Source organism: Megalops cyprinoides, chromosome 2, assembly GCF_013368585.1.
Source record: "Megalops cyprinoides isolate fMegCyp1 chromosome 2, fMegCyp1.pri, whole genome shotgun sequence".
In the NCBI taxonomy this organism is placed as follows: Eukaryota; Metazoa; Chordata; class Actinopteri; order Elopiformes; family Megalopidae; genus Megalops; species Megalops cyprinoides.
In genome coordinates, this window is record NC_050584.1 from 29,559,395 (window position 1) to 29,574,615 (window position 15,221).

The 15,221-nt window shown below is 42.0% G+C and overlaps 2 protein-coding genes across 7 annotated transcripts; one reads left to right on the forward strand and one right to left on the reverse strand.

Annotated features, from left to right (window-relative positions):
* Positions 1-464: 464 nt before the first annotated feature.
* On the forward strand, positions 465-6,282 carry LOC118770100 (zinc finger protein 2 homolog). Of its 4 annotated transcripts, none has more exons than XM_036517535.1 (7): positions 465-531; positions 687-736; positions 1,503-1,586; positions 1,708-1,935; positions 2,487-2,705; positions 3,043-3,208; positions 4,902-6,282. In XM_036517535.1, the coding sequence occupies exons 2-7, from the start codon at positions 713-715 to the stop codon at positions 6,014-6,016; spliced, it is 1,836 nt and encodes a 611-aa protein (XP_036373428.1). In that variant the 5' UTR covers positions 465-531; positions 687-712; the 3' UTR covers positions 6,017-6,282. The 4 variants fall into 4 exon arrangements, with proteins under 4 accessions (XP_036373428.1, XP_036373420.1, XP_036373437.1 ...); XM_036517527.1 differs by having other exon boundaries at positions 473-553; XM_036517544.1 differs by having other exon boundaries at positions 473-736; positions 3,052-3,208.
* A 3,496-nt stretch (positions 6,283-9,778) lies between these two features.
* Positions 9,779-14,162, reverse strand: LOC118770143 (zinc finger protein 501-like). 3 transcript variants are annotated; one of them, XR_005004544.1, is made up of 4 exons: positions 13,851-14,157; positions 12,880-13,017; positions 10,928-12,724; positions 9,779-10,096 (listed from the first exon to the last, which is right to left on the reverse strand). XR_005004544.1 is itself a non-coding variant. In XM_036517631.1 (3 exons), the coding sequence occupies exon 3, from the start codon at positions 12,519-12,521 to the stop codon at positions 10,992-10,994; it is 1,530 nt and encodes a 509-aa protein (XP_036373524.1). In that variant the 5' UTR covers position 12,522; positions 12,880-13,017; positions 13,851-14,162; the 3' UTR covers positions 9,779-10,991. The 3 variants fall into 3 exon arrangements, 2 of the variants coding, with proteins under 2 accessions (XP_036373524.1, XP_036373511.1); XM_036517631.1 differs by having other exon boundaries at positions 9,779-12,522; positions 13,851-14,162; XM_036517618.1 differs by having other exon boundaries at positions 9,779-12,724.
* Between the last annotated feature and the right edge of the window lie 1,059 nt (positions 14,163-15,221).

Genomic DNA, 15,221 nt, shown 5'->3' on the forward strand with positions numbered 1-15,221 from the left:
AAGCATATTTCCCATATGAAAAAATATGTATTGCATTAGATTACAGTGTAGTACTAGCTAGTTTTTGAGAGCATACTGGTATGTCATTTAGCAGAGCAAAGGAAACAAACTTTATTAGTATCAAGCACCTTCAGAAATGAAAGGGTTTATCTAGAATTCACTAATACACTAATTAATTAATTAATTAATTTGCCCAGTGCGGTTTTCAGTGTTAATGTTTATGGTACAGGGTTGAAGGTATTGTTAACGTAGGGTGTTTTCTGTGTTAATTCTCCTCGCCTGGAATTTCAGAGCTGCAAGGAGAATTGCAAGCGAGTGATGAAGCTTCAAGTGTGGCGAAAATGTTTTCAACTCTCATCTGATCCACACTCCAGGACAGTAGGTCGCGCTACATAGCTAACACAGTTGTGCGTGCCACAATTAAAATCCTGAGAAGAAGAAACAGGTGACACCCAAGTGGAAAACTGTTTTCGGTCCAGAGAGGATGCCGTAGTTTGTCGTTTTGAAAGAATCGACAAGAAGCTGGACGGTGTAAGTCTGGTTCTATTGTGAGGTACAGCCTAGGTTTTCTTACATTAAGATAGCGATCTAACTAGCTATCTCGTTATATTCGTTTAGACAAATGATGTAATAGACTTTGTAAGTTAAATCTGAATACTAGTTGTATCCTGTGAATTGTCTTACAGGATATCGCGCTCATGAAAGCCCGCAGATGCAGCCGATTTCTGAAGGAAAGGTAACGTTAGCTAAATTACTAGTTAGCCATTCGAGCTAGCTCACTGCCAAAACGATGACATGCAAGCAAGGAAGCCAGATAATCGTGGCTAGTTGACTTAGCAGGTTAGCTAGCTAACCGGCAATAACACGCTGCCTAGCAAGTTCGGAGTGCTTACAACCATTAGATGAGTAAATGTCATTGGCTGGTGCTTGTAAAAAAAAATCACATTTGCAAAATTCGTGTTCGAAAAGCACCGACTGATAAGCCATCATCAGCTACACTAAAGTACCTACCTGTCTAGCTGCGCTTCTCAAATAAGGTTTTCCGGGAACCACTGTTAACAGCTGATCCGGGCCAAGTTGAAACGAGGTCACTAGCTAAAATAAACATCACTGATCACACGGTGACTGAATCTGTCTTGCTCAAGTCAGTCTTGGTTAATCATTTAACATCTGTTGAGTTCTGAAGCTGTAGATGTCGGCATCTGGAATGCAAAACAAAAAAAAACAACAACTTGTTTTCTACCAAATGCAACACTTTGACAGCTAACTTTAGTAATCTTACCGTTTTTTCCTCAAGTAAGATTTGGGAGTTAAGTAAAATCAGTTCATTTAAAATGCAAATTGCGTATTTAGCTGCATTAACGCTAAAGCCGTTTCCGCTAGTGTGAGTGTTTATTATTTTGGTCGCCACACCGTGGAGGTGGTGTGTCTTTGAAATGGTGATTTTAGACTTTAAACTGCGTTATTACAAAAAAGGTTTTAGCTTCACCGTTTGATTGTAGGACGACTTGAGGCTCCAGCAGGAGAAGATGGAGGTCTTGCATGCACTTAAACGGAACGGTGAACAAACGACAAAATTTATGAAGGTACAGTTCTGTTTCATTGTGTTTTGAAATGTGTCGTAAGCAGTATCGCGGAAGGCACTGCATCGCAGACGAGTGATTGTATTTTTTAGTTTTTAATTTTTTAATCTATATTATTTCCTAGAGCCGATCACCGCACGCTGAGAGGCCAATAAAGGAGGAATTGGAGGAGTGTCAGATCGACCGAGGCGGAGAGAAGACAGAAACATGTGATTTCACAGGGGAGTTGGACCAGAAGGTGCCGAAGATAAAGGAGGAGGTTGAAATGGATGATATCTCTCTGGTCATCGTGTCGGACACAGCTGAAACCGCGGGGAAGGGAACGGGCAACGAAATGATGACGCTCCTGGAGGTTAGAGTGGGCAAAGGGTCACACATATCTCCTCTCAGCTTCTGCTTCTGCCGGCACCCTAACAGAAACAGTACAGCAACAAGTGTAAAATGAAATTATTTAACTGTTACAAAGTACACGTTACATGATCACCATTCTAGCATTACCCAGCCAGCCTGACAGCATGACTGAGATGACAAGTGACATATATTTTATGTTACGTTATTGTCATTTATCAGACGTTCTTATCCAGAGTGACTTAGGTCACAGCTTTTACTTGCCATCTATTTATACATCTGGATATTTACTGAGGCAATTCTGTATTAGGTACCTTGCGCAAGGGTATAACAGCAGTGTCCCACTGGGGAACTGAGTCCTGCTGCTTAACATTACACTACACTGCCACTTGTTAAACATGCTAAAACTTGCTAAACTAGAGACAGTTATATCACAGCTACTTTAGCTAGCCTAGCCTGGTTACCCAGCCTTTGATTTTAGATAGCTACCAAGCTAACAAGAGTCAGCATATTCTTTAGCTCCATAACTACAGATGATGTGTTCATATGCTCCAGAACCAGTACCAGCAGACGGAGAGGCGAGTCAAGGAAGAGTACGAGGAGTACGGCGCATGTCAGCATGACGGCGTTTCTGACGCTCCTGTCCCAGGGGACAGCGAGGAGCAGAAGGGTCATGCGATGAAGGAGGAGCCTGAGACGATGACATGGGAGACGTCATCCCTTTCAGACACAGCCGAGCAGGAGGCAGGAAGTGGGGACATCTCCTTCCTGCTGGTAAGCGTTGACAGCCAGCATGGGTACCTTTAGGTATTACTAACAGATTAGATAACAGGCGTTACTGTTCTACATCAAAACATTTGTCCAGAATTTTGACATGATAAAATTTAAGATAGTGTGACATGGCTAAGGAACTGGACTTATAACCAGAAGGTTGCAGGTTCAACTTCCAGATGGGTTGGAACCATTGTTCCATTCCCTCGGACCCTTACCTGAATCATTGCAGTGAATACCCAGCTGTACAGAATGTAAAAAAACAAGCTAAGCGAGTTGCCATGCATACAGGCGCCTGTACACACACTCTCAGTTGTTCACCTTCTTTGTTTCCTGTAAGGGCACGAAGAGGGGTTATGAGGACTACAGCCTCCCAGACTCTGAGTATGACTGCAGGGACCGTTACACGCCCCAGGGTCTGGAGATGGCTGCAGGGAACTTTGAGCAAATGCCTGAGCTTCCTGGAGCACTAAATGTGGGAGGAGAGTCTAGGAACTTTCAATACAGTGAGTATACGGAGGTACATGCAGTGTTTCCCTGGCACGTTCAGGCTGTGTGTGTATGTGTTTTCAGTTCACAGTGTGGTTTATAATTCTGATTGATGCTCATGTTTTGTTTGGCCCATACAGGTTCTGTTGTTGGTCATGTTGTTTTCTGGTGAAAGCATCCATTTATCTGTCTAGCTCTTATCTTGGATAGTATACAGTTTATTAACTTGTTCATTTGCATGTTTAATATTATATTTAATATTTGTTGCCGCCTGAATTTGAAAGTGTCCTTTTAGTCGGCAGGCCAAGACCCTTAAAAAAACTTGGCATTTTTTGTTAAAAGTTGGCAACCATGCCAGAAGTTATCAGCATGGATTAAGGTTTCAGAATAACCCGGTTGCCAACATGGAACTTGACCTTCAAGGTCAAATATTGAGGTCAAAAGGTCAATCGAGGTCAAATTTCAAGTTTTTTCTATTTTGTGATGTACTTTCATAAAATATAAACTTTTTTAAAATAAATATTGGATAATTAGTGCATGAAGGATAGAAATTTCAAATATATTGATTAATTTGATTTGGATATTTAGAGTTTATATGGCCATTACTCCTTTATGGTATGAATAATACAAAACGTTTTTATGTTTATCTGTTTGTTTGCAAGATAACTCAAAAAGTGCTGCACAGATTTGGATGAAATTTTCAGACAATGTGGGTACTGGGACAATGAACAGCTGATTAAATTTTGGTGTTGATCCGTAACACCATCTCAAATTTGTGGGTCAGCGAGCCATATTGCCTTGGCGGAGATCTGCGCTCCCTGAGTGCTTTTCTAGTTGTTGCTGTGTTACAAGTAGGCTGTCTCATCCTGATTATGTTCCATCCCTGCAGTGTTAAGACATCCATCAGCATCACAACCACATGCAGGTATACAGGGCTGTCCATTCTTAAGGCAAGTGCAGGCATGTGTACGGCATTTGGTTCTACAACCACAAGTAACCAGTTCCAAGCAACTACTTGGAACAGGAGGTTTCCTAAGCCACACAACTACCAACTGTTGGTCTACAACCTTCCAACCACCCGTCTCCTCAGGGGTTTCACTAACATCTACCTTGTCAGACTGCAGCCATACCTTTGCCTGATGATTTGCACGTGCGAGATGCAATGCCAATGCATCACTTGTTGGCAACCACTGGATTCTGGAACCTCAGAACCCATTAATAACAACTAGCATGATTGCCAACTTTTTAAAAAGATTAGCATGAAAATAGAGCCCCCCAAAGAGGCGAACCATAACATTTATTTATCGTTTTGTATCTTTTGACCTTCAAATTTGACCTTAAATTCTAAATTTGATTTTGGCAACCACTGGATTCTGGAACCTCAGACCCAACCAATAACTTCTAGCATGGTTGCCAACTTTTTAAAAAGAATCCCATGAAAGTAGAGCCCCCCCAAAAAGACGAACCATGAATATATTGTTTTTGACCTTTTGACCTTAGAATATAAATTTGATTTTGGCAACCAGTGGATTCTGGAAACTCAGAGCCCACTGATAACTTCTAGCATGGTTGCCAACTTTTAACAAAGAATGCCATCAAAAGTGTTTTTTAAGCACATTTCCTGGTGTTGGCCTGCCGACTATTTTTCATTATTCATTAACCTGTTTTATATGAAAGAACTCAAGCGGTATTTTCTCTCTCTACCACCAGGGAGCAGTGTTGATGTTTCCCCGCAAATCTTTCCCTGTGTGCGGTGCCCAGTCTCCTTCACGATGGAGCTCTACCTCCACAGGCATTTGAAGAGGTCTCACCCTGAAGATTACATCATGCTGCTGAGGTCTAAATCCCTTAGACCTGAGGTCCTGTTAGCCTCTGCCAACAAACACCAGACCCAGACCTCATCAAATGCAATACCTAGACCCATTCCCTCATCGCCTGTTAAAGACATGCCCTTGCCACAGAAACGGACCACTACAGGTGCCACAAAAACTCATGCATGTTCCCAATGTGGGAAGTGCTTCACAAGAAAAAATGATCTGAAAGTACACCAGAGAAGTCACACAGGGGAGAAACCATACCCTTGCACAGAGTGCGGGAGGAGGTTTGTGTGTTCAGATGTCCTTAAAAGGCACCTCCGAATTCACACAGGAGAGAGGCCGTACAGCTGCTCCCAGTGTGGGAAGAGTTTTAGTGTCTTATACAATCTGACAAGGCATGAGCGAACACACACAGGTCAGAGACCATATTATTGCTCTGAGTGTAATAAGAGTTTCATCCGTGCTGAGGATCTGAAAAAGCACCAGCAAACCCATACAGCAGAGAGACATCACTGCTCACAGTGTGGGAAAAGTTTCAGCCATTTAGAGACTCTGAAGACACACCTTCGGAGCCACACGGGAGAGAAACCATACCACTGCTCTGAATGTGGAAAGAGTTTTGGTTTCTCACGGGACCTGAAAAAACACCAGATAATTCACACAGGGGAGAGACCATACAGCTGCTCCCAATGTACTAAAAGCTTTGGTCGAATATGGGACCTGACAATACACCAGAGATCACACAGTGGAGAGAGACCATATCACTGCTCCCAATGTGGGCAGAGTTTTAGCTTGATAGGAAACTTCAAGCGCCACCAGCTGACTCACACAGGAGAGAGAACCTACCATTGCTCCCAGTGCGGCAAGAGCTTTGTTCGAGCTGCACACCTCAAACACCACCTTCAGACTCACACAGAGGAGAAGGAATATCAATGCTCTCAATGTGGAAAGAGTTTCAACCACCTCGGAAATTTCAAACGACACCAACGAAGTCACCCAGGAGAATGAGATTGAATGGCTGGTGCTGTAATCCTTAAGGCATTTTGTGCTGCTATATAGAATTGATGAATCATGGGATGTACGTGTGTTGTATTTATGGAGTGTATGGAGTGTGGTGTTTGTCATGTCTCGTTGTAGAGCACACATGATCAGGACATATGAGCCACTCTGAATTGTGAGCACTGTTTTTGTACCATCTCTTCAGTGATTCAAGTGTAGGAATATGCCATTGTCTGTACTGCTGGTGTGACAGTGGCCCGAGTCCAATAAAAGAGCTTGGGCAATTTTGTGCGACATGCTTGGATCATTCATAGTCAGACACTCAACTTTGGTGGAGGGTCTTCAGGCTTTGCTTTAATATGGTGGATTTTGTCCCGTACCTGTGTATTGAGGTAACAGTTTCATTTCATTGCATTTGATTTGACAACCTTGTCCAGCAGTGATATTTTATGTACTTTCCACATATATAGCAGGATTGTAAAATTCACGGTAAGTGCTTTGCTTGAGAATATGACAGCAATGGCCATCTGCAATGGGATGTGAACCTGCAACTTCCAAGCTGCTATGCCACACTGTCATCCCCCCGGTAAGTAACAGTGAGGTGAAGGTGTGTGTTTTACATTACTTTTGATGTAAAATGGATCAGCTGTGTTGGAATGTTTCTCACAGCAGTGGATGTCAGAAGTACCATCTTGCTGCATTATTGTACAGAAATTAATCTGGAAGCGCTTGATGGGAAGGCACAGTCCTCTGACAGGTAATGCTGGTTCTTGGATGGACATGGTTATGGTTTTAAGATGTGCCTGAGGACGGTGCATGGGCACGCTCATCTCCTGTAAGAGGTGCTGGTTGTACGGGGAGAAGCAGTCATTGCACAAAATCTTGCTGTTGCAAATGGGGTTTGAAGGAGTTTCTGCATGCCTCTTCCTTCTATATCTCAGCACCATACAGAGGTCCAGATTCAAACAGCACAGTTCAGCACAGCAAAGTTTGACCCAAATCAAAGACCCGTCCCCAACATGGTCATGAGTCGATGGAGATAAAAATCCTATACCCTCATCCCTAGCATAAGTGAGCTACCTGTGGAAGTGTCAGGGATGAGTCTAACACACATCTGTGGGTGTGTGTGGAACAACAAAGCACTACATGGTAGGTAGGTAAATTCACCTGGTTTGCAGAGACAGCTCTATGCTCTGCCTTACCTGTTGCTACTTTTTCCGTGTTTGTTGTAAAGCACACACAAGCACAGCAAGAGTCTCAGGCATGCAAGTCCGTCAGCCGGCTGCCTTAAGGGCTTTACCTCTGGTGAAACTGAAGAAGGAAAAGGGCTGGATAACAGGATTCCCACCATACAAAAGAAAAGGAAACGAAAGGAAAGAAGGCCACAAAACCATCCACAGTTTTTCCAAAACCCCAGCACTCACAGGTGGCTGAATCCCCCCCCACCAAGGGAGCAGGAGGCTGGGATTGTGGTTGAATGGCCCTGATCATACAAACGACACACCTAAACAAGGCTTCAAAAACACCTTTAGAGGCTAATATAAAAACCTGAATTAACCAAAATCTTCAGTCTGTGAAATACGCACATCAAATCAGAGATGCTGTAAGTTTTCCTCTGAAGGAAACCTCTCCCTCTAGCAGCTGATGCTACGTTTGCCTTTTTGGAAAAGGACTGTCTTCGGTTGCGTGGTTCTACTGCGGCTTCCCCTAAGAAGGGGAAAAGAGCGTGAGAAGTGTGGGTGTGGTCCTAATCCTGACGCACCGCGGGGAACATAAGTCAGAATGCTGCTGGGAGTTGGACTGCAAATGTGACTTTTTCAGCTGTTCTGAATGCTTGCTGTTTCCAGGATCAGGGATGGGGTGAAAAGGTGTGCTGAAAATGGCACCAAATACCTCTGCAGGACCAAGACAGGTGCTGTGCTTCAGTGGTGAGGTTCTTCCCCCTCCATGTGAAGGGGTTTTGGGGTGCTCTCCAAATATGGCGTGACTCTCTTTCAATCACCCAATTTTCACTGTACAGGGCAACACAAGCTGGGTGCTGCTGCATTTCATTCAGAGCTGCTTTCAGCGGGTTATGGTGCAGACACCTCCTATCGGCCGCACATGGGCCGCAGCATGGAGGAGCTGCTGCTTCCTTTCTGTTTTTGCACTGCTTGGGAAAGGAAATGAACCCAAATTACCTCAGTGAATATTCAGCTGTATCAATGGATGGTATGCAAAAATGAAGTTTCATTTTCATTTATTTTTTGCACACATGTAAAACTGAGATTTTGTCTCATAGCCTGTTTTACCCAATTTTGGGAAAGTTGTTTCTGTACCTTTGAGAAGCCAAGTGGATTGTACAAATCTAACTCAGCTTTGTGCATCATGGCAATAAGAGTGCCTGTACAATGCAGTGCAACTGAAGCCGGCACTACTCCCTGATCCTCGATCACCATTTCCATTTAAAATGATGCGTGTCCTGGGCTGAGCCCTCTGAATAGTCATAAGACCCTAGCTATGACATTAAGATCCTTGAAACTAGAACCCAGTATGGTGTTTTTTTGTCTTTAAACCAAACAGTAAATAATAAATGCAACAGATTTTTTCAATATTTTAATATTTAGTAATTCCTGTGGTCTGTACACATAAAGAGTGATGTAGCTGGGACAAGGCTTGGCAGGAGTTGTCTTTTGTTTTTTGTTTAGTTTTGTGATGGTGAATTCAGATGGTGAATTCAGATGGAGTGAAAAGAGTGAATAACTTTTCTAAAAAAAAAAAAAAAAACTGGAGGAAATGGAGGGCACCAGTGGCTTATCATACAACACAAATAAAGGGAAAGTTTTTCAAACTCACAGGCAGAGTGTGACTGGTAAATTTAACTAACTAATGGCATTCTGGATCTCATTTAATGCACTAGCATCTGGGAGATTAGGAGCTTGCCTTCACAGTGCTTCCAAAAACAGTTTACTGTTTGCCAGTTTGTTAAAAACATGTGGTAAATCTATCCTCGTCTTAACAGTTCCCACCTTTTCATTGTTTGTTTAATTGTAATTGTCTTTGTGTAAGCCAGCCATTGGTTAACAGGGCACACCTGCTGAATCCAAAGCTTGTTACATACAGGTGTGTGGCTGCTGTTAGGCCAGACGTTTTGCTTCATTGTCATCGTCTGCCTGTTTTTGAATATTTGCTCTTTCTGTTTTGTTGTTTTGTGAGAAGTTCTGGCCAGCTTCCTCATGGTGTTTTCTCGCAGCCTGCTGACCTGAAAACAGCCTGGGCTGTACATTTTGAACCAAAAATGCATTGTTAAGTTTCTATGACAGTTATTTTTAAATTCAACAAAACTATTATTTTTAATCTAAATTTACAGCATGGATTAAGTCTGTGTCAGTCCTGATACATGGATGGTGACAACACTCCAGATGCATAGCAGTTTGTGCCAATCCAAGTTCAGTCACTAGAATCTGGTTGATGTGCCACCAGCAGGGAGCATCTACATGGCACATTAACCTGGTACTGGTAAAACCAAGAGTGGCTCAAACTTCTCTGCATCTGGAATAACATTTCCACCCCTGTAATAATATTCTAAATGACAGCATATGCTGAGCGCAGTAGCTTTATTTCCAGAAATACAAAATAAAATTTTTGTTTTGAACAGAAGCATATTATACTAGAGAAAATGACACACTGAGTGATCCAAGCAAACTAGTTGCAGCATCATCTCATTCTTATGAGGAAAGTACACCCGTGCTGATGTGTTGTGTAACATCAGGGATCAATTGTTGAAATCACATGTCACAGACATGGCCTTTTCCCCTTAGTTCTGTCTAATGAAACTGAAGCAGATGTCAGCATTTTAGTGCTGGCAGATCATTGTGAATTTACTAGTAAATGAATGAAAACAAAAGAAATTGTTACTGAAATTTGTTGTACAAAATGTAAGCGCCACAGTAGTCAGATTGAATGACCTCCAATATCACAAGTCAATGTTGTGGTCATTTTCAAAGAAATATAATCTGTTGGCGGTGCAAGGTGTTGCATCTGGAGACAAACTTGCCTTCTTCTCCACAGTGCCTGTTCACTTACCTTTCAAAAAGTACCCTTGGAAGCCTTTGCAAAGACAAACAATAAAGAGTTGTGTTATTTAAAACAGAGCTTTATGTACATGAGAGAGAGAGCTGTTGAACAAACTTGGCCCAGGTGCTAAACTTTGCAAACTGCTCACCGAAGTTGCTCAAAGCTGATCAGAGTTTAAAGCAAACAGCTGAATAATTAATACGTACTGTAATCAAGCCTGCAAGTCAAAACCAGTGGCAACAGAGTGATGATTTTTGTGCCGAGCAACATTAGTATATTTTTGTTTTTACTTCTACTTGTTCTGAATTGATTGCAGATTTCAGCTGACACGTGGCTTTATCAAATCTGAAGAGTCTGTCAGAAAAAATGTCCATCGAGCCAACAAAGTCATGTTTGGATTTTTCCTCAGGTTACCTGACAGGCAAAATGACTTATAAATCAGGTATAGTGTAAATATAATTCCATAAGTTACATTTAATTATCTCACATGCTCTCCCGTTATTGTTTTACATGGCAATTTTACTGTTGGTTGATTGATTAGCTGCTTAAGCATGGGCTAGTGTCGTATGCATCCAATTGATCAATGACAATATAGAACTATAACCAGGACAGCACGGCCTGTGTGTTAGGTGTTTGTGCCAGGAGTACTGCAGGCTCATTTCTAAGTCCCCACACAATATCTGGTGACACACTGGTGTATTCATCAAACAATGCTAAGTTGATCTTTCCATAATTGTTATATAATCAATTGACTGTGAAACTGGGAGACCATGTGAAATACTGTAAAACCGTGACATCTTCTTTTACTGAAAAGATGGGGTAATTTCAACAGCACAGAATTAGCATTATACGTGCATAACTGACCTGGATCTGCTTTCCACAGCTACAGTAAGAGTGTGTCCTCTTTGCCTCAAAAATTTGCCTACCCTTACAAATGAGGTTTATCTTTTGTGTGAACTTGCTGATGTCTTCTTAAGCTTCTCAGTAATCTGAAACTCTTTCCACAGTCAATGCAAGCATGTGGCTTCTCATCTGTATGAATTTGCTGATGATCTTTAAATGGTCCTAACCGCCTAAAACTTCTTCCACACACATTGCAAGTGTATGGTTTTTCTCCAGAGTGGATCCGCTGGTGTTCCTTGTATTTTTTAGAAACTCTGAAACACCTCCCACATACAGAACAAGAGTATGGCTTCTCTCCTGTGTGAAGTCTATTATGTTCTTTCAAATATTCCAATGTTCTAAAACTATTGCCACATTCAGAGCAAGAATATGGTTTCTCTCCTGTGTGCATTTGCTGATGTTGTTTCAAATGCCCCAAATGACTAAAGCTGTTCCCACATTCAGAACAAAAGTATGGTTTCTCTCCTGTGTGTATTCGCTGGTGTTCTTTTAAACTTCCAGCACGACTGAAACTTTTCCCACAGTCCACACATGAGTGTAATTTCTCTGACTTGTGAATTGATCGATGATTTTGTAGGCTACCAGACTGTCTGAATCTCTTCCCACATTCAGTGCAAGAGTGTGGCTTCTCTCCTGAGTGAATCCGCTGATGTTGTTTTAGAGTTACCAATTGCCTGAAACTCTTCCCGCACTCATTACAAGTGTGAGGTTTCTCTCCTGTGTGTATTCTTTGATGTTCTTTTAATATTACTAACAGTCTGAAACTCTTTCCACACTCTGTGCAAGTGTGTGGTTTCTCTCCTGTATGTATTCGCTGATGTTCATTTAAGCGTGCTGAGTTACTGAAAATCTTCCCACACTCGGTGCAATGGTATGGTTTCTCTCCCTTGTGGATTTGCTGATGGATTTTTAAATTCCCCAGTCTATTGAAGCTTTTATTACATTCATCGCAAGAGTACGACTTCTCTCCTGTGTGAATAAGCTTATGGGATTTTAAGTTACCTAATCGGCTGAAAGTCTTCTTGCATTCGGTGCAAGTGTGCAACTTCTCCTCAATATGAATTTTCTTCCCAAGATGAACTTTCCTGTGCGTCTTCAGGTACCTTTCCTTGCTGAAAGTCCTGCTGCACTGCAGACATGGCCACTCCTCCCTCACAGCATCAGACGGACCTTTTTTTGTGCGCCGTGTTGCAGTCTGATTAAACACTACACTGACAGCAGCTAAGTCTCTCCTGTATTTCTCAGATCTGTGGACAACTGCTGTTTCTGCCTTTATGTGATCTAGTTCTGTGCATTCTATCTTTACGTCAGAGCCAGTGTGTCCTCCACAACTCAGACCCTCCAGCTCGCCAGCCTCAGTTTTTATTTGACCGTGTTTCAGAACAGTACCGCAGGCCTTGTCTGTAGCGTTGAGGTGTTCAAAAGCTTCACTTCCACAGGGATTTCTGTCAGCGAGGCTTGAGTATAACCCCTCCCAGTCCTCTTTCTCGGCTTTGATTTGATCTGTTTTCAGGGTGGGAAAAACGTGCAGGTCTGTTGACAATAAAGACTCCATCCTGGAAAGACCAAAACAATGACAGAAGTGAGCTCTGGGAGGAGGGGGTGGTTCAGACAGGGAGTTCTTTAAAGCCTCCAATTAGCTTCTTGCAAACTGGGCTCTGGAGGCGATGCCTTTTGGAATAATTTTGCTGTCTGTGTTTCAAGTATTTGGTGCATCTCATGCTGCCTGTGGATTGCAGAGGTCCACTGCTCTTGACTCTGGTGAATGAATAAATATGGACATAAATCTTGAAATAAATCAAGGAATCAATAAATAAACATAATTGAATCAATTTATATACAAATGTCAAAACATATCCACAAATTTAAAACATGAAAATGAAAAAATAAAGATATTTTGTATGTTTACTTACGCATTTAATCATTCTTTAATGTATTCGTTCTTCTATTTGCGTTTTTCATATCTGACAATATGTAAATTAGGAGCGCAAGGATGGGACATCGTCAGAAGAGAGCACTGCCTTGTCTCTGGTAAGCGCAGGAGCTAGCGGCTAGGACAGAAACAACATATTCATTAATTATTCATAAACGATTCATCTTGAACATTTTCTGACAACACTAAGTATAGCCATAGTATAGATTTTTGACAGAAAACTAAAAACTAAAATAAAACAATAATAAAACAGAACTGGACTTTAATCCAGCGTTGCCAGAATACAATGCAATACACTTAACAATGAATTGTTATTGATACGTTAGTTTTGGAACAGCATAGGCAACTTTGCTCCAAGTGCCGCAGTTCATTGTCTTGGGTGTGAGGAAGCATACCAGTATATGTAGTATAAAGACGATGTTCACCTCCATCAAGCTCCTGCTTTGAACTGAGAAAGCTGAAATCGTTAAGCCACATAACCCAGATAAGGCGTTGCTAAATTTGGAAATTGCTTGGGAGGGTAGGTCTCCGTTACATTTACAGCACAGTTGTAAATGTTTCTCATACGATGAATGCATTTTGTATCTCTGCTTTTGACTTACATTACATCACTCCGGGGCCTAAAATGAAAATTATAAATGCAGGACAGGTGGGGATACCGGAATACCCTGATACACTCTACTGAGTCCCCTGCGGTACAAACGGCCTGGCTGCTATACCTATATGTAAAGACATTACTCGGCGATCGCATAAATTAAAATTTAAGGGCTGTGCAACTTCCTAGTTTGCATCCAACGCCTGCGATAACTTCAGGCTGCATCCACTTCAGGAGTGGCTAGCAGGCTACGTGTTTTACATTAGCTTTGTGCAAACTTGTGCAAAAACCGTGATCGAACAGCTAGACAGCTTGCTAATTTATCATACGAACGCAGGTCGGCATGTATTACTTACCTAGCCAACTCCAGTTTTGGAAATGCGCAAAAACCCCGTCCTGTTTCCAATGCTATGCGCGTCCGATTTTTTTTCGGTGGCCTCATTTTAAATGTTCCCGTCAGAATGTCCTTAAATCACAGCGTCCAGCCTGTGGATACCGTCCTTTCTTTTTTTAATTCCGTGCGTTTTCTTTTCTTTCTCTGCGAGTTACGCAGATGTATTATCTGCGCATTTTCGAAGCAGTCGTCGTGGTGTGAGATGTAACTGGTGCCCAGAACACGGAAGAAGCTGGCTCCAACTCCCGTTTTACCGTAAGGGGCCATGTGAAAACTACTGTTTCATTATACCAACGGAACAACACAGGCGAGACAGTACATTACAGTTTTGTCATTTAGCAGACGCTCTTATCCAGAAAGACTTACACAGGTTACAGCTTTACACATTACCAATTTAAACAGCTGGATATCTACTGAGGCAATTCTGGGTTAAGTAGGCCTACCTTGCCCAAGGGTACAACAGCAGTGGCCGAACGAGAAATCGAACCTGTAACCTTTCGGTTACGAGCCCTGCTCCTCTCCACTGTGCTACACGGCGTCCTTTAATTCATATTCTCCTGATAATTTATCAAAATAGTGGCAAATAAATGCGATATTTTACGCAGAGGTTCAAATACGACTGGGATGATGGAATGGTTGTGTCTGTATTTTAACAGCAGTGGTACTACGTTTGCGCTGTTACAATCTGACGAATTTGGGACCCAGCAAAGTAAATACAGAGTATCATTGCTGAATTTAAAATGATGCAATCAGTGTCATGTCTGGAAGGGAAATCAAATATCCAAGTCACCATATCTGAACAACTCTTCTTTGGCGTCATGTCATTCAGGCAGAATAATTTATCGTCGCTCCTTTTAGAGTTTTTCTCTTTTTTTGCAGGAAGCACAGGTATCCATATTTAACGCACATTTTGCCCAAGAGAGACCTTGAATTTAAAGCGGAAAATGAGAGCTGATTTACTATCATTTGCGAAAAAGATGATTAAGGAAAAAAAATTATGTTGCAACTGGGTGTGTGTGCAATGACCAGCAGGGGGCGTTCCAATCTTAGGATTTACAGTAGTGTAGAGCAGAAAAAATACATGAAAATCGAATACATTAAACTCTAGTGATGTGTGACTTTTCCCACCTATCACAGATCCGTTAATACTGATTTCAGTCCAACAGTAAAGCTTATGCGACTGCTTTGCTAATATACCACAATGAAAAAATGGTGCAGCAAAGTTTGTAATGTGAGTGGAGTTTCACAGATGCTGATCAGCGTTCCCTGAATCAAGTGTTGACAATAAACTGCCATGAAGAGGAAGCAAGTTGCTCCAGGTGACAGGAAGTTG